Consider the following 27,582-nt stretch of genomic DNA (forward strand, 5'->3'; position numbering starts at 1 on the left):
TGAACATGAACATCGATGTCAACTTACGTGAACGTCCATGTGTACGCCAACATTAGTATTAACGTGAAATTCAACGTGAATGACAATGTGAACGTGAACGTCAATGTTAACATCAATATAAACAACAACGTAAACTTCAACTTGAAAGTATACATGAACGTCAAAGTAAACATCAACGTCAATATTAACGTGAACATAAACATCAATGTGAACATTAATGTGAACTTTAATGTAAATGTAAAAGTGAACGTCAATGTGAACATCAATATAAACATTAACGTGAATGTAAACATACACGTGAATGTTAATGTGACCATGAACATGTACGTCAATGTAAGCGTGAATATGACCGTCAATGTGAACATTAATTTGAAATTAAACATGAACATAACATAAATGTCAATATCAACAAAAACGTTTATAAAAGTGTTAACATAAATGTAAACATCAATATCATTATTAAAATAAATATAAACGTAAACATCAATGTGAACATCAAAAATTAACGTGAATTCAACGTAAATGTGATATGAACATCAATATAAAAATCTATGCAACGTCAACACTAATGTCAACCGAAATGTCAATGTGCACGCCAACGTCACCTCTAAGCTGAATTTCAATGTGAATATGAATATGAGCATCAACGTCAACTTTAATGTCAACGTAACCATGAACGTGAATTTAGCGCAAACATAAACATGAACATCAACGTCAATGTAAATTGTGAATGTGAACTTTAACGTTTACGTGATCATGAACATGAACGTCAACATAAATGTTAACATCAATATTATCATCAACAACAATTTGAATATAAATGTACGTGAATGTCAATATCAATGTCAATGTAAACGTCAATAACTACATCGACGTCAACATCAACATTAACATCAACGTCAATATAATTGCCAACCAAAATATCATCTTGAACATCAACGCCAATGTGAACACGTAAACGTGAATTCAACATGAACATAAATATCAACGTCAACGTCAATAACAATATGAACGGGAACATCAATGTCAACATCAACACCAATGTAAAAATCAACATCAACGTCATCATAAACATTAACATCAACGTCAACATCAAAATCAACATCAATATAAATGTGACCATTAACATTAATGTGAACGTGAGCCTCAATATTAATTTGAATTCCATGTCAACATCAAGGTGAATGTCAAAGTAAACGTGAACGTAAACGTTGGTGTAAATGTCAACATGAACATAAACATGAATGTCAATGTTAATGTAAATATGAATGTCAGCGTGAATGTAAAAGTGAACGTCAATGTGAACGTCAACTTCAATGTGAACATGAATGTAAATGTCAACGTTAATGTGAATGTCCACGTCAATATCAATATAAATATTAATGTAAATATTAATGTCAACGTGAATGTCAGCATTAACGTGAACATTAACAAAAATGCTAATGTGAATGTGAACGTGAATGTTAACTTAAACATGAATGTCAATGTATACATCCAAGTCAATATTAACATGAAATTCAACGTAAATGTCTACATAAAAACAAATGTCAATGTCAAAATCAATGTAAACAACAATGTAACATCAGCGTGAATGTGCATGTGAACGTTAATGCAATCATGAACGTCAACCTAAACGTGATTATAAACATCAAAGTGGACATTAATATAATCTTTAATGTAAAAGTCAATGTGATTTTCAATGTGAACATCAAAATAAACATCAACGTCAATGTTAACATAAATTTTAATGTCAATGGTAAAGTGAACGTTCACATAAAAGTCAACGTGAATATGGCCGTCAACTTAAACGTCAATGTGAATGTCAATTTGAACATAAATATTAACGTAAATATCAACGTAACCTCAATTTTAATGTCAACTTCAATGTCAATGTGAATGTGAATGTGAACATCAATATCCATGTTAGTTCAAATTAAATGTGACATGACCGTCAATGTAAACGTCAATGTAAGGTCAACACTAATGTAAACCTTAATGTCAATATGTACGCAAACGTCAACACTAACCGTAATTGCAATGTGAACAGTAGTGTGAACGTTAACGTCAAACTCAATTTGAACATCAACATTAACGTGAACTTCAATGCAAATATAAACTTGAACATCAACGTCAACGTAAATTATGAATGTGAACGTTAACATTTACCTGAGCATGAACATAAATGTCAACATAAACATTAACATCAATGTTATCATCAGTGACAATGTGAATACAGATGTCAACGTAAATGTGAACATGTAAACGTGAATTCAACATCAGCATTAACATCAACAACAAAATGAACGTGAACAACAATATCAATGTGAACACGTAAATGTGAATTGAACATCAACATCAATGTGAACAACAATGTCAACAACAATGTGAACGTGAATGTCAACGTTAACTTCAACATCAATGTCAACGTCAACGTCAACATCAACGTAAACATCAACTTCAATGTCAACATAAATATCAACATTAATATGAATGTGAACATGACCATGAATGTGAACATGAACCTCAACGTAAATGAGAATTTTATATAAACATCAAGGTGAATGTAAATGTCAATATGAATGTAAACATCAATATAAAAGTCAGCGTAAACATCAACATGAACATGAACGTGAATATAAACATCAATGTAAATGTGAACATCAACGTGAACGTAAAAGTGAACGTCAACGTCAATGTGAACATGAATGTCAAAATCAAAGTTAACGTGATTATCCACATCAATATCAATATAAACGTTAATGTAAATATCAATGTCGATGCTATATTTAACACTAACGTCAATATAAACGTAAATGTGAATGTGAACTTGAACGTGAATGTTTACATAAATATGAACGTCAATGTGTACGTCAACATGAAAATTAACGTGAAACTCAATGTTAACGTAGAAGTGAACGTGAACTTCAATGTTAAAATCAATGTAATAACAACTTAAATTTCAACGTGAAAGTTCACGTGAACGTTAATATAAACATCAACGTCAACCTGAACATGAACATAAATATCCACGTGAACATCAATGTGAACTTTAATGCAAACATCAATATGAACATCAATGTGAAAATCACCATAAACATCAAAGCGAACGTTAACATGAACGTGAATGTCAATGTGAACATGAAATTTTACGTCAACGTGAATATGATCGTCAACTTGAACATCAACGTGAACGTCAATTAGAACAGCAACGTGAACGTTAAAGTCAATGTTAACATCAATGAAAACATCCATAAAATTGTCAATTTAAACTGAAACATCAACATCAATATTAACGTAGACATCAACGTAAACCACAATGTTAATGTCAACGCGAATATCAACATCAATATGAATGTGAACATCAACATGAACATACATTCAACGTAAATATGACGTGAATGTTAACGTAAATATTAATGCAACATCAACTGTAATGTAAATTTGAACGTCAATGTGTATTCCAACGTCAACAGTAACGTGAATTTCAATGTGAAAGCCAATGTCAACATCAATATGAACGTCAATATGAACGTGATCTTCAATGCAAACATAAACTTGATCTTCAATTTGAACATCAACGTGAATATAAACGTAAGCTTGAACGTCAATATAAATATTAACATAAATGGAAATGTCAATGTAAATGTAAACGTCAAAGTCTACATTAATATCAACATGAACATAAACTTCAACATCAACATAAGTGTAAACGTAAATGTCAATATTAAAATGAATGTGTACGTGAACATCTATATAAATATCTATATGAACTTTAAAAGTTACATCAAAGAAAATGTGAAAATATACGTTAACATCAATGTGAACGTAAACGTGAACGTTATCATGCACGTATGTTCAAATGTGAACGTCAACGTAAACATTAACTTAAACGTGAACGTGAACTTCAACATAAATGTGAATGTTAATGTCAATGTAAATTTGAACTTAAACATCAAATTAAACTTCGGTGTGAATATCAAAATCAATGTCAACGTGAACATCAATGTAAGTGTCAATATGCATATTACTGTGAATGTGAATGTGAATGTGAACGTCAATGTCAATGTGAACGTTAATATGAACATTAATGTGAAGTATGAGTCAACATATACGATAACATCAACCTGAATGTCAAAATAAATGTGAACCTGACTGTCAACCTAAACGTAAGCATTAACGTAAGTGTAACCATCAATGTATATGTCAAAGTCATTGTTAACGTGAATGTTAATGTAAACTTTAATGTGAAGATTAATATTAACGTTAAAATGAACATGAACTTCAATGTTAATGTCAATGTCAACGTCAATATTGTAACAACCCTAAAAAATGAATATGCTAAGTAATGCTTAATGTGTCTAGAATGCCTGCGATTCGACTAGTTTCACACGGTTGATGCTCGTAGAACCAGAGCTCTGAATACTTTCTACATCCAATCCAACTAACTTGGTGAATTTGTTCTACTATAAAATGTTCGGTCCAACCATGTATGTCTCTCGAATACGAAGATTTACTTGAAGGAGTCTTTACCGGACTTAAAAAGGGAAAATCTAAGGTTTGGACGGTCTAGGGGTAAAATGGTATTTTTCCACACTAAGGGTTGTATATAAATTACCCTAAATATATTATTATTTATTTATTTAAAAAGGTAGAGGGGCATTTAGGGATGAGAGAACCGAAAATTTGCTCTTGAATTGAAGTCTTGCTCTAGCCGGCTTCGAACCAAGGTGGAAGCAATGAATTAAGTTATTTTTAATTTAAGTTTGTAAACTAATGTAATTTATTCATATTCATTATTTATTATCTGATATAAAATAAAAGGAAATCAGATTGTTAATAATTAAGTAAAAATCTTATATGACTAAATCCTAAACTAGACTCCTTATCCTAAGAAAACTCTTTTCGCCCACGCTCATCTATCTCTCTCACTTCTCTAACATTGTCACTCACGATTCTCTATGCCAAAAAACTACAAAAAAACATTAGTTAAATCAAAATTCTTCACACATGAAAAACTCACAACGAAAATATAAGAAAACAAACAAAATCAATCACGTAGGCAAAGAGAAGATTGTCCATCGAGTCGGTGTTGACTTCAACGAAATTTGGACGTAATTTATGGAGAATATTTTGGACAGAAATTCGAGGTTTGAACGTCATAAAAGTTATGGGTTTCTTACTCTTGGTACCTATCCCAAGAGACCCTTAAGGATCAGATGAATCTACAGCAAAACAAGGTTTATTCCCGTTCCCTAGTATCCCTTTGATCTAAATGTGAAATAGGTTAGAGATCATGTTGTTTGTATGTTTGTTGTTAGTTTAAGTATGAAGTTTGATTTTCGTGTTAATGTATTCTTGATTATGTTTTTGGAATTGTTAGAATGTTAAGTAATGTCAACCGAAAGTATGTGAAAATATTTTTATGGTTGAATTTTATGTGCGAATGTTTGTGTAAATCATGAGGTGTAAAAGTGTTGTAATGTTGCTGGACGAAATGGTAATTATTTGCTTAATATAATCATCAAAATAATACACTTAAAGATGCACCAAATGATCCACGAAATGCCTTAAGAATTAACGTATGAATGATGATAAAAAGAAGCAGAAAATAGTGAACAAATATTAACCATTTGGTTGGTTGGGTTTGTCCAAACAAGATTGTACAAAATGCATTAAAAAATGAATGTAAAAAAAGTGAGGTCACTAAGGATTGAACCCAATACATCATTACATGAAATCAACAAAAAAAATCAACAAAGATTAAGGCAAAAATTGATTGGAAGAGACTAAATTTTAGTCTGCTGGAAATTGTAGTCTCGGCCAACTTTTTAAAAAATGAGCTTCGTTTAAATTTTTTTAAAAAAATGTGAGGTCATTGGGTATTGAAACCATGACATCACTAAATGAAAATTTCATATAAATTTCGTGAGAAAAATGCAAGGAAAAGTAGTTGTGGTGAGTGGGGATAGAACCCACAACCTCTTGACTGGATGAGAGAGTTAGGAGAAAAATAAAGTAGAAAATAAATGTGGGGAGTGGATATTGAACCCACAACCTCTTTGATAGGTGAGTAATTTAAGAGATAAAATAAAAGAAAAATAATGAGCTTGTTGGGAATTGAACCCACAACCTCCTTGACATAAACGAAAAAGGAGAGGAGAAAAATAAAGAAAATACTATGGGGTTGATAGGGATCAAACTAGAGTCCCCCAAATCTAAAAAATGCTATTATCAAGTTTAAAATAATATTAAGTGTTTTCCAAGGTATTTGAAATCGGATTCCCTTTCCCAATTACGCATTGACACGTAAGTCATAAGTAAGTAAATATTTGATGAATGCTGCCTTTAAAGATCAAAATTAATATGTTGGCATATCTACATGATGATAAGTCTTGTAGCACATAAATATGAATCACCTAGACAACCTATGAATGAAGCCCAATGGTTTGTATGTATAGACCCATAAGTGTAGCATACGTTTAAAACTGAGTGAACCTAAGATGTATGTAATGAAATGATGAAACATTAGAAGGGATTAGTACGAGTGTAAAATACATTAAATGGACAAGTGCATTGTCATATTATAAAATGAACAATGAAACGATGAAATGAACAATGAAATGATGAATCCCTAGAAGGGTTAAGTAAGAGTCTGAAACACACCAAATGGCGAAGGGCATTGACATGTGATGAAATAAACATTCACGTAAAAAGGGGTGAGTAAGTATGAAGAGATAATGTTGTAATGATAATGAATGTGGTGACAACATGATATGAGGCTAATGTAAAAGATGAGAGCAATCTCAAATGAGCCTAAGTAAATGTTACCAAAATGTACTCACCTATAAGAGTGTAAACCTAATGAAGAAACTAGTCTTTATGAACACTGTAATGAAAGTATTGAGATTAACATACTTATTACTAATGATGAGATGAGAAATCATCTATTGAGCTACGATGACCTCATGCTAGAAGCAAACATCCATGATGTATGAGTTGAATGTAACGGAACTTTATACTGAGCACCATTAGACTAGATATGAGCGGTGATGCCGTCTTTCGGGAAAGGCAGATGTTCACATAACTCTCATGAGATGAGACTGTCCGGCATGCCGGGCATGGGTCTCCTTATATCTCCTAGTCTCCGAATCTATACTACCAATATAGGGATCTGGAGGGGTTGAATACTGATGTACTCTAGCATGTTTTGGGTAACTTTGGCTGGTCATTCCACCTTTTTTCGGTGTGGGGTTTCATGACACTGGATTTCATGATGTTGATATGATCTATGTTGGGTAAAGTTGAAGTTCCTAGTGAATGAATGAGACCAGCCTCAAATGAAGCATATAATAAAACGAATGATACCAAATGTGTTAGGATAGGATAATCAATAGGTGATTTAGATTCAAGTAACGACATTATGTCATTCTTGATTATTGCAAAACAAACCCGATGAAAGTCTTAAACTACATCTTAGGTATAGCTGGTGTTTACACTGGCCCTTGAATGAAACGAAATGAAGTACGTATGAATGAATGAAGCAGACTCCGTATTTTCTAAATTAGACTCCTTAGTTGATGTCCTATATGTTGAGCCCTCATTTTTGGGATGTCTTAATGTCAAGTCCCTTAATTCAAGGTCTCATGGCATACGAATGAAAAAATATGAACAACTTTATGTGTTATATGAATAATGATATGTGCTATGTGTATGCTATTTTGTAATGTGTGAAAAATGTTCATGGCATAACTTTCCTAATCAAAATTTGGAAAGATCATAAACTTTTGTAATCCAATTTTGGAAAGAACACTCACTTTCCTAATCTCAGTTAGGCAATTCCACTGACTTGACCTTCTAAAATCATGTTGTTAGGAAAGAGATATTCTTACTCATGCATGCACATGGTGTGTGCTTGCATATACCCATACCTATTACAATTGCGTACTAACCCTATACAACTCTATAGTCTTACGTGCAGGCACAGGTGGACGCTAGAGCTACAGATTGACGCTGAAGTTATCCAAACGTGGAGCATTCATAAAGATTTGGTAGGCCCTCATGCTTTCAAGGAGATTTGCCCATTATATTCTAGCTTAGTTATAGGATTGATCTAGTGGAGTATGTTCCACTAGCTTTTCTTTCCACTTTAGTTCAGCCATTGTGTTGGTGCCATTATTTCATGTATACATATAATGCTATATTAAAATATTTCTTTCATTGATGATCTTAATGTTAGATGGTTGATGGTGAATAATTATGAATCTAATCAAATGATAAGGATATATGTTAAGAAACAAAAAGTTTCAAATTTTCCGCTAAATTAACCTAGATGAAGTAAGAGTGACTTCATTACGATTGTCTGCGACCTCTGAGAGGTCAACGACACCGGTATAGTTGGGGAATAGACTCCAGTCGTGACAAATATCAACGTGAACATGAACGTCAATGTAAATATTAAAGTAAAAATCACCATAAACGTCAATATCAACGTTAACGTTAACATGCACATCAACATTAATATCAAGATCAACGTCAACCCTAACGTCCACGTTAATGTGTGCACGATCATGAAATTTGATATAAACGTCAACGTGAATGTGAACGTGAATATCAATGTAAATGTCAATGTTAACGTCAATGAGAATATGAACATCAACCTGAACATCAACATGAACATGAACGTCAACGTAAACATTATCAACATTAATATAATTGTCAATGTTAATGTGTACATTAACGTCAATGTAAATGGAAATGTAAATATGAACATCAACAAACACATAAACATAAATATCCCTATACACGTAAATGTCCACGTCAACGATAACATAAAAGCCAACATCAACATCAACATCTACGTAAACATGAACATAAAAATCAACCTGAACATCAACATGAATTTAAATGTCAACGTCAATTGAAAATGAGCATCAACATCAATTCAATGTAAATGTAAACATAAATGTCAACATTAACGTCAAACTAAACGGGAATGTAAACGTAGATGTTAACGTCAATGTGTACGTGAACAATAATTTTAAAATTAACATCAATGTCAATTCAACTTCAACGTCAAAGTCAATGTGTGCGTCAATGTCAACATCAACTTCAATGACAGCATCAACATTAATGTGAATGTCAATATGAATGTGAACATCAACTTCAATATCAACGTTAATGACTATGTGAACTTCAAGTTCAACGTTAACGTCAACATATGTGTAAACATAAACATCAGCGTGAATGTCATCATAAACCTCACCAGAAATATCAATGTAAACGTCACCATAAGCATCAACCTAGACATGAATATGAACATGATTGTGAAAATCAATGGGAATGTCGTAATAAACATGAAACTAAACATGAAAGTCAACATTAACGTGATCATCAATGTGAACCTGAACGTCAACGTCAACTTCTACATCAACATCAACATCAACATCAACCTAAGAGTAATCAAGAACGTTAACATGAATGTAAACATCAACATCAATGTGAACATGAACATCCACGTCAATATAAATGTGAACGTCAACAATGTCAATAAAAATATTAACATGAATGTCAACATCAACTCGAACGTGAACATGAATATCAACGTCAATGTAAACGGAAATGTGAACTTCAACGTTAAATTTAATGTTAACGTCAACATTAACATTAACATTAATGTGAACGTCAATGTTAACATTAAATTTAATGTGAACATCAATGTTAACGTTAATATGAATGTCCACATCTACGGGAATGTCAATGTTAATATGAACGTGAACGTGAACGTCAACGTAAATATAAATATCAATGTCAACGTCAGTGTAAATGTGAACATCAACATCAACTTCAATGTAATCGACAATGTGAATGCCAATGTTAACATTAACATGAACGTCAATGTGAATGCAACCATGAATGTAAATGTCAATGTCAACATGAATTAGACCGTCAATGTCAACATGAATTAGACCGTCAATGTGAATATTAATGTGAATGTCAATGTCAATGTCATTGTGAATGTAAATATCAACATCAACGTCATCATCAAAGTAAATTGCAAATGTGAACGTCAATGCTTACATCAATGTAAATCTGAACTTCAACATCAACATCACTGTGAACATGAACGTGAATGTCAACGTGCACGTAAACTTAAACGTGAATGTCAACATGAATGTGAACGTTGATGTCAATGTTAATGTGAGCTTGAACATCAACATGAACGTCAACATTAATGTAATCATCAATGTGAACATCAACGTCAATGTGAACGTGAAGGTGAACGTCAATGTCAATGTGAACGTCAACATAAACATGAATGATAAAATCAATATGAACGATAACATTAACATGAACAGCGACGTAAATGTGAACATGAACAAAAACGTCAACGTACGCGTTAACGTAAATGTGAACATCAATGTATAGGTCTATGTCAACATTAATATAAATGTCAATATAAACATCAACGAGAACATCAACATTAACGTTGACATAAATGTGAACTTTAGCATGAACTTTAACGTCAACATCAATATCAACGTGAACGTAGATGTCAATGTAAATGTCAGTAGAAACATCAACATAAATGTCAACATCAATGTCAAAGTAAAAATTAAGATCAACGTCAACATCAACGTGCACATCATCATGAATGTCAATGTAAACGTCAACATGAACACGCACGTGAACATCAATGTGAACGTCAACATTAACGTCAATGTGAATCTGAACATAAACATCAACGTCTTTGTGAACGTCAACATTAGAGTGAAATTCAATGTAAATATTATCAACATTAGAAGTGAAGTTGTGGGATTGAACCCCCACAGCCTCACTTTATTTTCTTATTTATTTCTCCATTTCTCCTCTCCAGCCTTCAATTCGTGGGTTCAATTCCCACGCCTTAAACTTTCTTTCATTTATTTTTCTTTCCCTTCATTCCCTGCCTGGAGTTCGTGGGTTTGATCACACGCCTCCCATTTTATTTATTTTAATTTTCTCTCTCTCCTTTATCAGCGAGTACTCCCCATTTCGAATCCCCCTTACCCCTTTTCTTTTATTGCGAATATAAGGTACCAATTAGGTGAGGTCGCAGGTTTGAATCCTTGTGGCCTCATCCCTTTAAAAATAATTATATTTTCCAGATTTCTTGTCTACTTTTAACCTAAACTAAACTTATGTTTTTTTCTTGAAATTTAATCATTTTCTTAAGTGATTTTCATCAATATATCCACTTGAAAACTTAAGAAAATTCATAGATCATTTGAAACATTTTGAAGGGTAATTCATGGATTTGTTTAGCAAAAATATTTGCACTCAACACAGTTCCCTTTAAAGATTAACGAACATCACATTATACATATATTTTTGTACGTAAAATGACAACCAAAAAAATATTAAACTTGAAGCATTAACAAGCCCTAATTCACAGTAACATTTTTCGCCCTTGCACTAACTATTGAATACATGGTTGTTTATCATACGATTTCAAGTACACAACATAATCATAGTCATCACGAAGGCATAGCATACACCTAAATCTAGCAGCAATCATACCCAACCTACGATTCATAGGGAGCTAGTGACAGGGGCATGCAAAAGGGGAAATAATCCTCGTTTTTGAATGAATAATAGGAACCTTAAGGGGTCTCTTGGGAAAGGGAACAATAGAGAAAACCCATATCTAATTTTTGACATTAAAATCTAGAATTTATTTCCCCCAAACCCTCTAAAAAAACTACATCCACTCCAAGTTTTCAACACAACTTTTGACGAAAAAGCCCTCTCTTTACCTAACGTGTTCACTTAGCTTGTTTTCCTATATTTTCATGTGAGTCCTTCAAGTGTGAAGAACTATAGTAATTTTTCTATTCTTGTAGTAGTTTAGGAAGAGAGAAATCGTGAAAAGAGTGGAGAAAACGTTAGAGAGATGAGCGTGAGAAAGAATTAAACGAGGTTAAGTAGTTTACACCTAGTCAACAAGGAGACTTAGTCATAAAAACACGTCAATTAATAAATAATTAATAACTAATAATAAAATTGTATTTTCCTTTTTAAATCATCCATTAATTTATTAATTTATTAAAATAATTCACCAATTTTAAAAAATCACATTAAATCATTGCTCCAACCTAAATTCAAATGCGGGTGGAGCAAGACTTCACTTCAACGACTTAATTTTGACCCTCTCATCAAAAATTTTCCCTCTACTTTCTTAATTAAATAATTAATTTCATATTTAGTGTAATTACAATACTATCCTTAGCCATGAAGGACCATTTACGCCTACACCCTTCCAACCTAAGATTTCTTCTTTTTATGTCCGATAAAGACTCCTACGAGTAAATCTTCGTATTAGAGAGACCTATATGGTTGGACTCAACCTTTACAAGCTCATATAACTCCCCAAGTTTGTTGTCTTGGCTGTATTAAGGGTTGCGAGGTCTGGTCCTACGCTCATCAATCCATGTGAACCCTTGTCCAATCGTTGGCATTCTTGTCACACTAAGCATTTATTATCTTATTCCTTTTTTAGGGTTGTTACATTAACTCCCCTTAGGAAAATTCATTCCCAAATGAAACTACCACTATCTAGTGTAATTATATTTAGATCATAAAAAAATCATTATGCACAACCAATAAATAGAAATAAAATATAGAGATATAAGGAAACTTAGACTTTAGAGTAGGAAGTCTAGCCTTAAGAGCTAAAATGATGAGGGTAAGGGATCTCATGTTTGACTCATCCTCCCACATATCACCCCCAATATGATTATTTATCCACAATACCGTCACTGTGACAATCTCCTCGTTCCTCCTCCACTTGACCTGTCGGTCTAAGATCTCAACAGGTACCTCCTCATAGGACAAGTCTTCATCTGTCCCCAAACCTTCCACATGTAGAATCAATGCTGGATCACCTAGGCACTTCTTTAACATGGATACATGAAAGACTGGATGGACAGATCCTAGCTCCGTAGTGAATGCCAACTCATAGGCCACCTCACCAACACGATGTAAGATCTCGTAAGGCCCAACATACATCGGACTCAACTTCCCCTTCCTTCCAAACCTCATCACCCCCTTCATAGGTAATATCCTAAGGTAGACCTTGTCAACAACATCAAACCCTAAGGGCCGTTTTCTGTTATATGCATATCACTTTTGCCAATTTTAAGCCGTAGTCAACATGTCGCAAATCACTCTTACATTCTCTAAGTCCTCATGAATGATCTTTGGACCCAAAATGAATGACTCTTCAACCTCGAACAACTCAAAAAAAGATCTACACCTCCTACAATATAGTGCCTCAAATAGTGACATCCCAATGCTAGAGTGATAGCTATTATTACATGAGAACTCTATCAAAGACAAATGGTCATCCCAGCTACCCCTGAGGTCAATAACACATGCCCTTTGCCGCCCATCAGTCAGAGGATTAAATGCAGTACTAAGCTACACCTGCATGCGCAAGATTTTCTGGAAAGATCTCTAGAATGTGAAGTAAATTGAGCACTTCTATCTGAATGATAGACTGAGGAATCCAAAGCAATCTCAGAATCTCATATATATAGAGTCTCGCATAGTCCTCGGCTTTGTAAGTAGACTTCACAGGGATAAAGTAGGTAGACTAAGTCAATCTGTCAACAATAACCCATATGGTGTCATGTTGTCTCCTAGTCCTTGCAAGACCAACCACGAAGTCCATATTAATGGACTCCCACTTCCAAGTAGGAACCTAAATAATCTGATTAAGACCACCAGAATAAAGATGTTCTCCCACAATTAAATCTTATTAATATCATGATACATCGTGGAACCTGGATGTATGGAATATCTACAACCATGGGCCTCTACAACAATTCTAGTTCGCAAATAAACCACATCTGTTACATAAAGCCTGTCTTGATACCTAAGTATGCCATCACCTACCAAAGAGAAAGACTCATTCATCATTATCAACTCTGAGTCCTTCAGCTCCATCAACACAGGATCAAGATGTTTACCTTGTATGACATTAACTACCAAGGACGATTCAGAACTAGGATGAACTGAAACACCCCAACTTGTAGAGTCAACTAATCGCACACCTAGTCTGGCTAGTCTTTGTACATCTTTCGCTAAATTCTTCTTTTCATCCTCAACGTCGGTTGTACTTCCCATGCTCATCTTGCTCAAAGCATCGGCTACAATATTAGCCTTACCTGGATGGTAGTGAACATTAATGTCATAATCCTTCAGCAGCTTCAACCATCTCTGCTGACGTAGATTCAACTCCATCTGTTGTCTCAGAACACATCCACATGCACTCCATACAAGTAGTGCCTCCACAGCTTTAGTACAAACAACACAACTGCTAACTCTAGGTCATGAGTGCGATAATTCGTCTCATGAACCTTTAGCTGTATGGACCCATATGCTATCAACTTACCACCCCACATAAGAACACAACCAAAACCAACCCTAGTTGAATCACAATAAACAATGTAATTATCACCACACATTGTCAAAGTAAGTACCGGGGCTGAAGTGAGTCTGTCCTTGAGCTCCTTGAAAGTCCTCTGACAAGGCTCCCTGAATTAAAACATGACCTTCTTCTTAGTTAGATATGTTAGTGGAGCAGCAATGGAAGAAAAGCCCTTCATGAACCTGCAGTAGTAACCAGCCAATCGCAAGAAGCTACAGATATATTTTGGAGTAAGAGGTTTTGGCCACTTCTTAACAGCCTCAGTTTTCTTGGAATCCACCTCTTGACTTTTATCAGACATAACATGACCCAGGAAGGCCACTGATCTAACCCAACAATAGCACTTACCGAATTTGGCGTACAACTAATTTTTTCTAAGTACCTACAAGGTTAATTTCAAATGTTTTTCATGCTCTTCCTTTGTCCTAGAGGTTATGAGAATATCATCAATGAATAATTTGACAAAAGTGTCAAGTTATTCACGGATGACCCTGTTCATGAAATCCATTAATGCCGCAGGTTAAATCGTGAGACCAAATGACATAACCAAGAACTCATAATGACCATAACGGGTAGGAAAGGTTGTCTTTGGGATATCTCCATCCCTTACCTAAGCTGATGATACCTTAAACGAAGATAAATCTTAGAAAAGAAACTAGACCCTTGGAGCTGATCGAACAAATCATCTATTTTGGGAAGTGGATACTTATTCTTTATATTGACTTTGTTGAGCTGCCAATAATCGATACACGTTCTAAGGGTTCCATCCTTCTTTTTTTAGAAAGAACATTAAAGCGCCCAAGGGGATATGCTCGGCCGAATGAAACCCTTATCAGTGAGATCTTTTAACTACAGCTTCAACTCTTTCAGTTCAGCTGGAGCCATTTGTAGGGAGGAATCGAAATTATTTTAATATCAGGTTCTCATTCGATACCTATGTCAATCTCTCGAGGAGGGACTCTAGGAAAATCAGCAGCAAATACACCGAGGAACTCATTCACAACAGGCACTAAGTCTTTATATCATTTTATTGGCCTTAAGGTTAGAGATAAAGGGATTAGGACTACTCAAATTGTACCTCTCCTAGATTAATTCTTCATTATTAGGTAAATGAAATCTCACCACTCTACTACGACAATCCAAATAAGCATAACCGCTGTGAAGCCAGTCCATGCCAAGGATAACATCAAAATCATACATGGGTAACTCGGCCAAGTCTGCACATATAGTCTTACAACTCATAACTATTGGGCAATCCTTGTATACATTATCAATCCTTATATTTTCTCCTGAAGGTGTACTAAGCACTGTAGGATCGTGCATAACTTCAGGTGATATTTAAAAATTGAGAGCAATGTAAGGAGTTACAAAGGAATGCGTAGATCCTTGATCAAGTCAAGAATAAACAGAAGTTGAGAATACTTGCAGCATACCTATGACCACATCAGTAGACTTCTCCGGCTCTCTCTGCCCATTAGGGTATAGGACTTGTCCGTCTTAGGAGGCTCGGCAGTTGCTGCACCCTATGGATTATGACTAGGATGAGCATTATGTCCAGCCTCACCTCTGTTCTCTAGATAGTCTCTAACCATATGCAAACTGTTACCGCAACCGAAATAGGAATTATTACCTTGTTTGCACTCTCCACTATTAGCACGGCCACACTAAGCACAATTCTTTTTGAGACACCACATCTCACCTCCATTGCCCTTCTTGGAATCAGGTCTTCTTCCTCTAGGTGTTGTACTCCTCTGGGAATTAGAATTCCCAGATCTCTGCTGCCCCTTCTTGAACCTAGGCTGATCACAGATGCAAGAAGTGTTTCTATGGCCTACAGGACTAGGACCTACCTTATCTTGAAGCTTCGGCCTCCTAACATCACGAACACCCATCTTTTTGTGGCTATCCTCTACCTGCTGGACATGGACCATCAACATGGAGAGGTCCTTGTTAACATGGAGCATCGCAGACTGACACTCCTCCTCAAGAGCTTCATTCATTCCTGTGAGAAACCTGCTCATCTAATCCGTGCGGTTAGATACATGGGAAGTAGTATACCTTGATAGTTTGACAAACTTTAGGGAATACTCCCTGACAAACATTTGTACCTGCTTAAGGTTGATAAACTCCTCAACCTTAACCTCCCTCAGCTCGCTTGGAAAGAATCTCTCCAGGAAGGTTGTCTTAAATATCTCCCAAGTGACTAGAACTCCACTCAAAGCTAGGCTATCCTACAAAATCTTGCACGAAGTCTGTGCAACATCCTTGAGCTAATAAGAAGCCAACTCTCCTTTCTCAGTATCTGTGGCATATATAGCCATAAAAATCTTATGCACATCATCCACAAACTCTTGGAGGTTCTATAATGTCTTAGACCATGTGAAAATAGGAGGGTTAATCCTCGTGAAGTCTTTCAGCCTGTAAGCCATGCTATGCACTAGATTTCCCTCTCAACATTCAGCCGTTTGATCTGGGATGTCATGGACTTGGCCTTTATAGTGATGGCATGTGCCATCTGGGCCAGAGATGCCCGCACCTCCGCATCAGTCAGCCCAGTTGGGTTAAGTTGCATAACTACTTCTTCAGTTGGATCCTAGGGTAGAACCAGATTGTTTACAGCAGCTTCTCCTCTTCTCCTCTGACCAACGTTCCACCTAGTATTCATTATTTGAAAAAAATTAGAATTGTTGTTACACACGCTCATAACACCAAGAAGTAAAACATTAGCAAAGGCACGATAAGATCATAAGAAGGGAATTTTTCCTATGCACCATGCAGTCTCAAATTCAAGATAGTGGTGCACTTCACTACCATGAATTAGAAACTAGTCAATTAGGGGGATTTGAACGAATTATTCTTGGAATTTAACTTAGTGCTCTTATATCAACTTTTTCATGTCCCGAATCTAGACCACAAAATAGACTGACGTCATTGACCTGTTTGAGGTAGCAGACAAGCCTGCATACGTCATCGTTACTTTTTGTTACTTAACATTCTTACTAATCATTTCTAATATAATCATAATTTGTTCACCGCAAACACTGTAACATTAATATCATCAAATGAAAGAAATAGTTTAATATAGCAATAATTGAATACTTGCAAAAATGGCACCAATACAAAGTTTGAAATAATAAGGGAAAGAACCGCTAGTGGAACCTTCTTCACTAACTCAATCCTAAGACTAAGCTATAATATAATGGGAAAGAATCCTCGAAAAAATGAGGTCCTACCAATTCTTGATGAATGCTCGACGTTCGGATAGCTTAAGTGTCAACCTGTAGCTTTAGCGTCACCCTGTGCCTGACCCTAAAATTGTAGAATTATATAGGGTTAGCACACACTTGTACTATGTATGGGTACATGAAAGCGCAAACCACGCACATGTATGAGAAAGAATAGCTCTTTCATAAGAACATGATTATGGGAAGTTAAATCAGTGGACTTTCCCGATTTGGATTAGGAAAGTTTGTAAACTTTCAAAAATTTTGATTACGAAGGTCATGACATTAGGATAACATGCATCATAATACTTATCATATTGCACACAACACATAACATTTTACACATAACACACATAATATAGCATCGCGCCGGCGGTCCAACAAAGAGGCGAAGTAGTGGTATCTTTCCTTCAATTACGAACGACACGCTTCGCCTGCTCCCTCTAGCACATAATATCATTTAAAACATTCATTCATATGGGACCTCAACTAGGGAATCTTTATTAACAGACACAGAGTCTGCTTCATTCATTCATACGAACTTTATTTCATTCATTCGTAAGCTAGTGTAAACACCAGCTATACCAAGGATGTAGTTTAAGAAATTCATCGGGTTTGCTTTGCAATGAACAAGAATAACCTAGTATCATTGGTTTAGTCTAACTCACATCTTGATTATCCTATCCTAACACTTTTGGTATCAATTCATTGTGTACATCATTTGAGGCTAGCCTCATTAATTCATTGGGAACTTTAACTTTAATCGACATTGATCATGTAAGCATCATTAAATCCAACGTCTCCCCCATATAAAAAAAGGTGTAATCACTGGCCACGTTGACCCGGAACATGCTAGCATGCATGGGAATTTAACCCTGCCAGATCCATATATTGGCATTATATATTCGAAGACTATGAGATCTAAAGAGACACATACACCGCATGCTGGACAGTCTCATCTCAAGAGAGTTACGTGAACCTCCGTCCTTCGCGAAAGAAGGCATCATCGCTCATAGATAGTCTAACGGTTCTCTGTATAAAGTTCCATTACACTTAACTCATACGTCATTGAAGCTAGCTTCTAGTATGAGGACATCACAGCTCAATAGATGATTTCTCATCTCATCATTACATTTAGTTTGTTTTAAACTCGTACTTAACCATTCAAGGGTTACATCATTTCATTACATACATCTTACGTTCACTTATATTTCTAAACGTATGCTAGACTTATGGGTCTATACATAGAAGTTATGAGGATTCATTAATAGTTCTTTTATGTGATTCATATCTTTCTAAGATTATGTATTTAAAGACTTATGCATCTTGTGTGTATGCCATGATCTCGATTTCAATCTATGTGGGCAGCATTATTATTTAAGATTTAACTCACGTCTGACTTATGCATCTATATTGAATTTGCGCAAGGGAACCAATATTAGAACCCTAGATCGATCCCCAATATCAACATTCTATTTTTATTTTTCTCCTTAGATTCTCCATTTATTTGGCTAAAGGGCTGTGGTATCGTACCCCCACAACCCCCTTTTATTTTTTGTAAATGTCATTGTGAACGTCAATATCTACATCGACATCAACATCAACATAAATGTCAACGTCAACATAAATGTCAATACCAATATCATTTGGAACATCAATGTCAATGTGAACACCTAAACGTGAATTCAACATCAACATCAATATGAATGTCATCGTCAACGTCAAAATGAATGTAAACGTCAATATCAATGTCTATGTCAACGTCAACGTCAATGTAAATATCAATGTCAACATCCACATCAATATGAACGTCAACATAAATGTGAACGTGAACATAAACACGAACATGAAGATCAACGTAAACGTAAATTCCACATCAACGTCAAAGTCAATGTCTGTGTCAACATAAATGTAAATGTCAACATAATCATCATTGTAAATGTCAACATAAATATGTATGTGAATATCAACGTCAATGTGAATGTGAATGTAAATCTGAACGTCAATGTGAATTTCAATATTAATATGAATATGAATGTCAATGTCAATGTAAATGTGAACGTCAACATCAATATAAAATGAATTTTAACTTGATGGTCAATGTCAACATGAACGTGAACATTAACGTGAACATTAACATAAATATGAACGTGAATGTTAACTTTAACATGAACGTCAATGTGTATGTTAACATAAATATTAACGTCAAAGTCAATGTGAACGTCAATGTCAATTTCAAGATTAATGTAAACGGCAACATAAATCTCAAAGTGAATGTGCATGTGGACATTAACATAAACATCAACGTCAATTTGAACGTGAATATAAACATCAATGTGAATTTCAATGTGATCTTCAATGTAAAGGTTAATATGAACGTCAATGTGAACATAAACGTACAAATCAATGTGAACGTTAACACGAACGTGAATGTAAAAATGAACGTAAACTTTTACGTCAATGTCAACGTGAATGTGAACATCAACATCAATGTTAATATAAATGTTAACATGAATGTCAATATCAATGTCAATTTAAACATAAATGTGGACGTCAACATTAATATCAACGACCATGTGAACACCTATAAAGGTGTGACCATAAACGTAAATATCAATATCAACATTAACGTAAAGATGAGCGTAAACGTTAACATGAATGTTAATGTGAACTTTAACATCAATGTAAATTTGAACGTAAACATCAATGTGAATTCAACTTTAATATGAAGTGAACGGCAATGTAAACATTAAAAGATTGTCAATGCTACTATAAACCTGAACGTCAATGTGTATGTCAATAACATGGTAACGTGAATTTCAATGTGAACGTCAACATCAACCTCAACATAAACATCTGCGTGAATGTCAACATAAATGTTAATATGAACATGAACATAAATGTGAACGTGAATATCAACGTGAATGTGAACTTCAATATGAACGTGAAAGTAAACATCAACTTGAACGTCAACGTGAATGTCGACTTTAACATCATTGTAAATATCAATGTAAACGTAAACATCTATAACAATATCAACGTTAATGTTAACATCAACATGAACGTCAATGTCAACATCAATGTGAATGTCAATGTAAACATAAATGTCAATGTCAAAATTAACGTCAACTTCAACTTCAACGTGAAGATAAACATAAACATCAATATGAATGTTGAGGTTAAAATGAAATTAAACGCAAATGTAAAGGTGAACGTCAACATCATTGTGAACATCAATGTAGATACAATCATCAGCGTCAACATAACATCAACGTGATTGTAAATGTCAACCTCAACAGGAGTGTAAATGTAAACAACAATGTTAACATCAACGTCAATTAAGAATGTGAACATTAACGTGAGCATGAACGCCAACATAAACATTAATATCAAAGTTGTCATCGATGACAATTTGAACATAAATATCAATGTCTACGTCCACGTCAATATAAATTTCAATGTCAACATCTACATCAATGTCAAAATCAGTGTGAACATCAACGTCAATAGGAACATGCATCAACGTCAACATCAATGTGAATGTCAACATAAATGTAAATGTTAATGTGAGTGTCAATGTCAAGGTCAAATGTTAACATCAACATGAATGTCAGCATTAACGTGAACTTTAACATGCACGTGAACGTTAATGTAAACGTAAACTTGAATGTCAATATGAACGTGAATGTAAACATAAACGTCAACGTTAACATCAATGTAAACTTCATCTTTGTCAAGACCGGAATCTAGACATCATACAAGACCGACGTCATTAACCACTCATAGGTTGCAGACAAGCCTACTGTCACGACCCAAACCGGGTTACGACTGGCACCCACACTTACCATCCTATGTGAGCGAACCAACCAATCTAACCTTAACATTTCAATATAATATAAACATAAAGTAATGCGGAAGACTTAAACTCATTAACAAAATCCAATTCAATAACTATCAATATTCAACATCTATTATTCCCAAAACCTGGAAGTCATCATTACAAGAACATCTACTTTAAACTACTAATTCTAAGAGTTTCTAAGAAGCTAAAAATACATAAGAAGCTAGTCCGTGCCGGAGGTTCAAGGCCTCAAGACATGAAGGAGAACATCCAGTCCAAGCTAGAAACGTTAGCTCACCCTGAAGATCCGATGTGACGAGGACTGGCTTGAGTTACTATTGAGTCGAAGATGACGGCACGTTTGCTGCACTCCACAAATAACAAGAAGAAAACAATAAAAGTAGGGGTCAGTACAAAGCACAGGTACTGAGTAGATATCATCGGCCAACTCAAAATAGAAAATAGTATATACAAAGTAATATCATAAAATCAACTATGATACTCAACATGTAGCAACAACAAGCACTATATCATTAACAATTACCGTCAAGTTCACACATGAGGACCTAAGCCCCAATACCATACTCATTTGGGAATCATGTTCATTAGATTGAGTATATTAACATCTTTCAAGATTCATTATCTTTATTTCTCTTGTGTCGGTACGTGACACTCCGCTCCACCATATTCATTATTCCTCTTGTGTCGGTACGGGACACTCCAATCCCCTAAATCTACGTGTCGGTTCGTGACACTCGATCCCCTAAATCTATGTGTCGGTTCGTGACACCCAATCCCCTAATTCTACGTGTCGGTTCGTGACACCCGATCCCCTAATTCTACGTGTCGGTTCGTGACACCCGATCCCCTAAATCTACGTGTCGGTTCGTGACACCCGATCCCCTACATGTGTCGGTACGTGACACTCCGATCCACTAATATCATTCTGTAAATCATCAAGCCTTCTCTATACCAAGGCATCCTCAATACCATTACTTTAATTCATCAAGCCTTCTTCTATACAAAGGGATCATCAATAATTATGTATATTAAAGTTTCTTTTCAAGATTTGGGATTTAATATTTTCATCATGCTTATCTTATCATAATCACATAATCATATTCATGCAAGCATACAATTAAGCATATAGCAGGGTTTACAATATTATCAATACATATCATTCTCTATTAAGAGTTTACTATGAATATCGTAAGGGAAAACATAACCTACCTCCACCGAAGAATTGAAATCAACAAGCTATCTTCTCAGAATCCTTGCTATCCTCTTCGTTTCTCTCTCTTTCAAGTCGTTCTCTTTCTTTTTTTGTCTCTTTTTGTTCTTTCTTATTTTTCTTATTCAAACCCTCTTTCTTTTACCCTAATTTGTATATAATTAAGAATCAAAGATGGCAATAATACCCCACTTATTAACTTAGGGTTACCTCTTTTAACCCCCAAGAATTTGAGTTATTAATATAAACCCACGAAATCTATAATTAAGGAAAGAATAGTCCCAAAACGTCCCTTAAAACGTGTAAGGAAATCCGATTCTTCCTGGGATTTGCGCAACCTGTGATGGGCCGTCGTGCCTGCGACGGTCTGTCCTGCAGGTCGTCGCAAAGTTCAGTGAATACATTTTCACTGAAGTCTCCGTGACGGTCCGTCCTGCCATTCCGTCACGAAGTTCAGAGAGTCGATTTTCATTACCCAATTTCAGATTTTCTAAGTGTTTTGAAACGAGACCCTGTGACGGTCTGTCGTGCCCTTGACGGTCCGTCGTGAGGTCCGTCGCTTCTGCCAGTTTTCTCAGAATTGAAGTCTGTTGCTCAAAACGACTAAACGGGTCGTTACATTAGATACCAATTTACCCATCGTTCGTCCCCGAACGATCAAAAGAAGGAAAACAGGGGCGAAAAGGAGTACTTGAATCTGTAAACAGATGTGGGTATTTTTCTCGCATATCCGCCTCCTTCTCCCAAGTGGCTTCTTCAACCGGTCGATTCTTCCATTGCACCTTGACGGATGCAATCTCTCTTGACCTCAACTTGCGAACTTCTCTATCTAAAATAGCAACAGGCTCCTCCTCATAAGACAAGTTCTCATCAAGCAAAATGAATCCCAACGGATGATGTAGTTTCCATCCCCATGGTATCTTTTCAACATCGACACATGGAATACCGGATGCACTTCGGAAAGCCCTGGGGGCAAGGCTAACTCATAATCCACCTCCCCTATTTGCTTAAGTACTTCAAATTGTCCAATATACCTTGGACTTAGCTTACCCCTTTTTCCAAACCGCATCACCCCTTTCATGGGCGAATCTTTCAACAAGACTTGTTCACCTTCCATGAACTCTAAGTCTCTAACCTTTCGATCTACATATTCTTTTTGTCTACTTTGCGCCGCTAGAAGCTTTTCTTGGATAGACTTCACTTTTTCCATCGAATCCCTCAAAAGGTCAGTACCCCAAGGCCTAACCTCAAATGCATCAAACCAACCAATGGGAGACTTACATCTCCTACCATACAATGCTTCGAATGGAGCCATATCAATACTTGAGTGATAGCTATTATTGTATGAAAACTCCGCTAAGGGTAGGAAGCTATCCCAATGACCACCAAACTCTATCACGCACGCACGAAGCATATCCTCAAACACTTGAATCGTCCTTTCAGACTGACCATCGGTCTGAGGATGGAACGTAGTACTAAAGTCCAACCTAGTACCCTATTCCGCATGCAATGTTTTCCAAAACTTAGAAGTAAACTGCGTACCTCTATCTGATATGATGGATAGTGGAACCACATGCAATCGCACCACTTCCGAGATGTAAAGTTTGGCTAACTTTTCTGCATTGTAAGTCACCTTGACCGGAATGAAATGAGCAGATTTAGTTAGCCTATCAACAATCACCCAAATGGAGTCGTACTTACCCATTGTCTTCTGAAGGCCAACCACAAAGTCCATTGCAATTCTTTCCCATTTCCATTCCGGAATGGGCATTCTCTGAAGTGTTCCTCCGGGCCTTTGGTGTTCATACTTTACTTGTTGACAGTTTGGACATTTGGCAATAAAATCCACAATGTCACGCTTCATTCTACTCCACCAAAAGTGTTGGTTTAGGTCACGATATATCTTAGTTGCACCCGCATGTATAGAATACCTTGAACTATGAGCCTCTGTCAGAATAGTGTTGATCAAATCATCGACGCGGGGTACACATACCCTTCCCTTGATTCTCAAAACACCTTCCTCATCGATTTGTGCTTCCTTAGCCTCCCCTCGCAATACTTTATCTTGGATTCTTCTTAGTTTCTCATCATCAAACTGTCTTCCCTTAATCTTGTCAAGAAAGGAAGATCTTGCCTCCACAGAAGCCAACAATCCTCCCTTCTCATTTACTTCTAATCTCATCAAGTCATTAGCTAGAGTCTGAACCTCTCTAGCCAATGGGCGTTTAGAAACTTGCAAGTGAGCTAGACTTCCCATGCTTCCCGCCTTTCGACTTAAGGCATCCGCTACAACATTCGCCTTTCCCGGATGATACAAGATAGTGATATCGTAGACCTTTAGTAACTCCATCCATCTCCTCTGTCTTAAGTTCAAATCTTTTTGAGTAAATACATACTGTAGGCTACGATGATCCGTATAGATCTCACACTTAACCCCATATAAATAGTGTCTCCATTGCTTTAATGCAAACACAACCGCAGCCAATTCCAAATCGTGGGTCGGATAGTTACGTTCATGCACCTGTAGTTGCCTTGAAGCATAAGCAATCACACTCTTCTCTTGCATTAGTACTGCACAAAAACCAGAATAGGATGCATCACAATAAACAATGAAGTTCTTACCCTCTACTGGCAAGGTAAGGATAGGTGCGGTAGTCAACAAGGTCTTAAGCTTTTGAAAGCTTTCCTCACGTTCGTCCGACCATAGAAATGGAACATTCTGCTTAGTCAAGTTCGTCACTTGGGAACCAATAGAAGAGAATCCCTTGACAAATCGGCGGTAGTAGCTAGCTAACCCAACAAAGCTCCTTATTTCTGACACGTTAGTGGGTCTTACCCAATTCTTCACTTTCTCAATCTTATAAGGATCCACCATCACTCCATCCTTAGAAACCACGTGTTCCAAGTAGGACACTGCATCTAGCCAAAACTCACACTTAGAGAACTTGGCATAAAGCTTCTTCTCCCTCAACATTTCCAATACCATTCTCAAATGCTCTTCATGTTCCTTCTTGCTCTTTGAGTATACTAATATATCATCAATAAATACGATCACGAAGAGGTCTAAATATGGCTTAAAAATCCCGTTCATCAAGCTCATGAACGCAGCAGGGGCATTCGTAAGACCAAAAGACATCACTACAAATTCGTAATGCCCATACCTCGTTCGAAAAGCAGTCTTTGGCACATCCGTTGCCCATATTTTCAATTGATGATAACCGGATCTCAAATCAATCTTAGAGAAGACACAAGCACCTTGTAATTGATCGAACAAGTCATCAATGCGGGGAAGAGGATACTTGTTCTTTATGGTTACCTTGTTCAGTTGTCTGTAGTCTATACACATTCGAAAACTCCCATCCTTCTTCTTTACAAACAAAACCGGAGCACCCCAAGGAGATGCACATGGTCTAATAAAGCCTTTGTTCAATAACTCTTGAAGTTGTGCCTTTAACTCTCTTAACTCTGCGGGAGCCATTCTATAAGGGGGTATAGAAATGGGGTGTGTGCCCGGTTCGAGATCAATACAGAAGTCAATATCTCTATCCGGTGGCATACCAGGAAGTTCTGCAGGAAACACATCCAAAAACTCATGAACTACTGAAACCGATTCGATCGAAGGTTCTTGGGTAGTCTCATCCTTGAGATGTGCCAAGAAAGCTAAACACCCTTTACTAATCATTTTCTTAGCACGAAGAAAAGAGACGGTGCAGACCGGATTGGAAGTGTAGTCACCTTCCCACACTAACGGGTCTGTCCAGGGCTTGGCTAACGTCACCGTTTTAGTATTACAATCCAAGATTACAAATTGCGGAGAAAGCCAAGTCATACCCAGAATCACATCAAAATCATCCATTTCTAAGATAACCAAATCTACATAAGTGTTGCTCCCCACAAAGTTTACCAAACAAGACCTATATACCTTTTCGACTACCACAGACTCACCCACCGGAGTAGAAACACGAATAGGCATATCAAGAAATTCACAATGTAAATTTAGACCATTAGCAAATGAGGAAGATATATAAGAAAACATGGATCTAGGATCAAACAATCAGAAGCCATGCAATCACAAACCATAAGATTACCTGTGATGACAGCATCAGATGCCTCCACTTCAGACCGCCTAGGGAAAGCGTAACAATGGGCCCTATCGTTCGTCTTTCCGTTGCCCCTACCATGTTGTGATGTAGTGGCCCCAGTTTGCCCATTACCTCTGCCGTTCTGGTGGCCACCATTACCTCGACCACCACGTCCTCCAGAATAACGGCCTCTACCATGACCGCCTCTACCTCTAGCTATTGGGGGTCTATAACTTGGTCTGGGACAATTTCTCCTAATATGTCCAATCTCCCCACATCCATAACATTCTTTGGAGTCGATCATATGCCCCTCGGAGAAGTGTTGACCGGTCTGAGGTGGTCCCCCAACTACAGTCTGTAGTGAAGACTGAATTGGTCGGATTGCGTAACTTCCCGAACCCTGTCCTCTAGTGTAAGAACCATTAAACTCACCTCCCTTTCGAAGCCTTTTTGATGTCGATGTTGTGGTGAAGTCGTCTGGCTTCACTCCTTCCACTTCTATCACAAAGTCTACCACCTCTTGGAAGGATTTTGCCGTTGCCGCTATCTGTAAGGCCGAAATCCGCAATTATAACCTCAACCCCTTCACAAACCGCCGAATTCACTCTTGGGGACTAAAACATAATTGAGTGGCATATCTAGATAGTGCACGGAACTTAGCCTCATAAGCATTGACTGACATCCTACCTTGCTTTAGGCTCAGGAACTCATCCCTTTTTCTATCCCTCAAAGGCCGG

The 27,582-nt window shown here is 36.3% G+C and overlaps 4 protein-coding genes across 4 annotated transcripts; all 4 read right to left on the reverse strand.

The window, feature by feature from the left end:
• Positions 1-2,318: 2,318 nt before the first annotated feature.
• Positions 2,319-3,252, reverse strand: LOC104649814 (uncharacterized). Its single transcript, XM_069289844.1, has 2 exons — positions 2,977-3,252; positions 2,319-2,522 (listed from the first exon to the last, which is right to left on the reverse strand). Exons 1-2 carry the CDS (start codon positions 3,250-3,252, stop codon positions 2,319-2,321), a joined length of 480 nt encoding a protein of 159 aa, XP_069145945.1.
• Positions 3,253-8,315: 5,063 nt separating this feature from the next.
• On the reverse strand, positions 8,316-13,077 carry LOC138338757 (uncharacterized). The gene is made up of 5 exons (XM_069289845.1): positions 12,790-13,077; positions 10,156-10,725; positions 9,384-9,449; positions 9,066-9,299; positions 8,316-8,882 (listed from the first exon to the last, which is right to left on the reverse strand). The coding sequence occupies exons 1-5, from the start codon at positions 13,075-13,077 to the stop codon at positions 8,316-8,318; spliced, it is 1,725 nt and encodes a 574-aa protein (XP_069145946.1).
• Positions 13,078-13,785: 708 nt separating this feature from the next.
• Positions 13,786-16,488, reverse strand: LOC138338758 (uncharacterized). The gene is made up of 4 exons (XM_069289846.1): positions 16,167-16,488; positions 14,650-14,788; positions 14,432-14,574; positions 13,786-14,333 (listed from the first exon to the last, which is right to left on the reverse strand). Exons 1-4 carry the CDS (start codon positions 16,486-16,488, stop codon positions 13,786-13,788), a joined length of 1,152 nt encoding a protein of 383 aa, XP_069145947.1.
• Positions 16,489-21,276: 4,788 nt separating this feature from the next.
• Positions 21,277-25,737, reverse strand: LOC138338759 (uncharacterized mitochondrial protein AtMg00860-like). Its single transcript, XM_069289847.1, has 2 exons — positions 25,386-25,737; positions 21,277-21,437 (listed from the first exon to the last, which is right to left on the reverse strand). The coding sequence occupies exons 1-2, from the start codon at positions 25,735-25,737 to the stop codon at positions 21,277-21,279; spliced, it is 513 nt and encodes a 170-aa protein (XP_069145948.1).
• Between the last annotated feature and the right edge of the window lie 1,845 nt (positions 25,738-27,582).

This window comes from Solanum lycopersicum, chromosome 10 (genome assembly GCF_036512215.1).
Source record: "Solanum lycopersicum chromosome 10, SLM_r2.1".
In the NCBI taxonomy this organism is placed as follows: Eukaryota; Viridiplantae; Streptophyta; class Magnoliopsida; order Solanales; family Solanaceae; genus Solanum; species Solanum lycopersicum.

Bases quoted from the DNA above. Each gene is read 5' to 3' on its own strand.
- LOC138338758 (XM_069289846.1), bottom strand. From the start codon at position 16,488: ATGAGCAGGTTTCTCACAGGAATGAATGAAGCTCTTGAGGAGGAGTGT. The intron at 14,575-14,649 runs GTTCATGAAGGG...GTTTTAATTCAG, and splicing joins TTGGCTGGTTACTACTGCAG to GGAGCCTTGTCAGAGGACTT. The intron at 14,334-14,431 runs GTAAGTTGATAG...TTTGTACTAAAG, and splicing joins TTGTGTTCTTATGTGGGGTG to CTGTGGAGGCACTACTTGTA.
- LOC138338759 (XM_069289847.1), bottom strand. From the start codon at position 25,737: ATGTTGAGGGAGAAGAAGCTTTATGCCAAGTTCTCTAAGTGTGAGTTT. The intron at 21,438-25,385 runs GTAAGAACTTCA...TATGATGTCTAG, and splicing joins CCTTACCTTGCCAGTAGAGG to ATTCCGGTCTTGACAAAGAT.
- LOC138338757 (XM_069289845.1), bottom strand. From the start codon at position 13,077: ATGAGGTTTGGAAGGAAGGGGAAGTTGAGTCCGATGTATGTTGGGCCT. The intron at 10,726-12,789 runs GTATTGTGGATA...GTTTATGTTCAG, and splicing joins AGGAGATTGTCACAGTGACG to ATTCACATTGACGTTAATGT. The intron at 8,883-9,065 runs GTTGAATTGACA...GTTGATGTTCAG, and splicing joins ACATTGACTTTGACGTTGAA to GTTGATTTTTATGTTCATGT.
- LOC104649814 (XM_069289844.1), bottom strand. From the start codon at position 3,252: ATGGATGTTTTCATTGATGTTAACATTGACTTTAACGTTCACGTTGCT. The intron at 2,523-2,976 runs GTGAACTTTCAC...ATTTACGTTGAG, and splicing joins ATGTTTATATTAACGTTCAC to GTTCATGTTCACATTCATGG.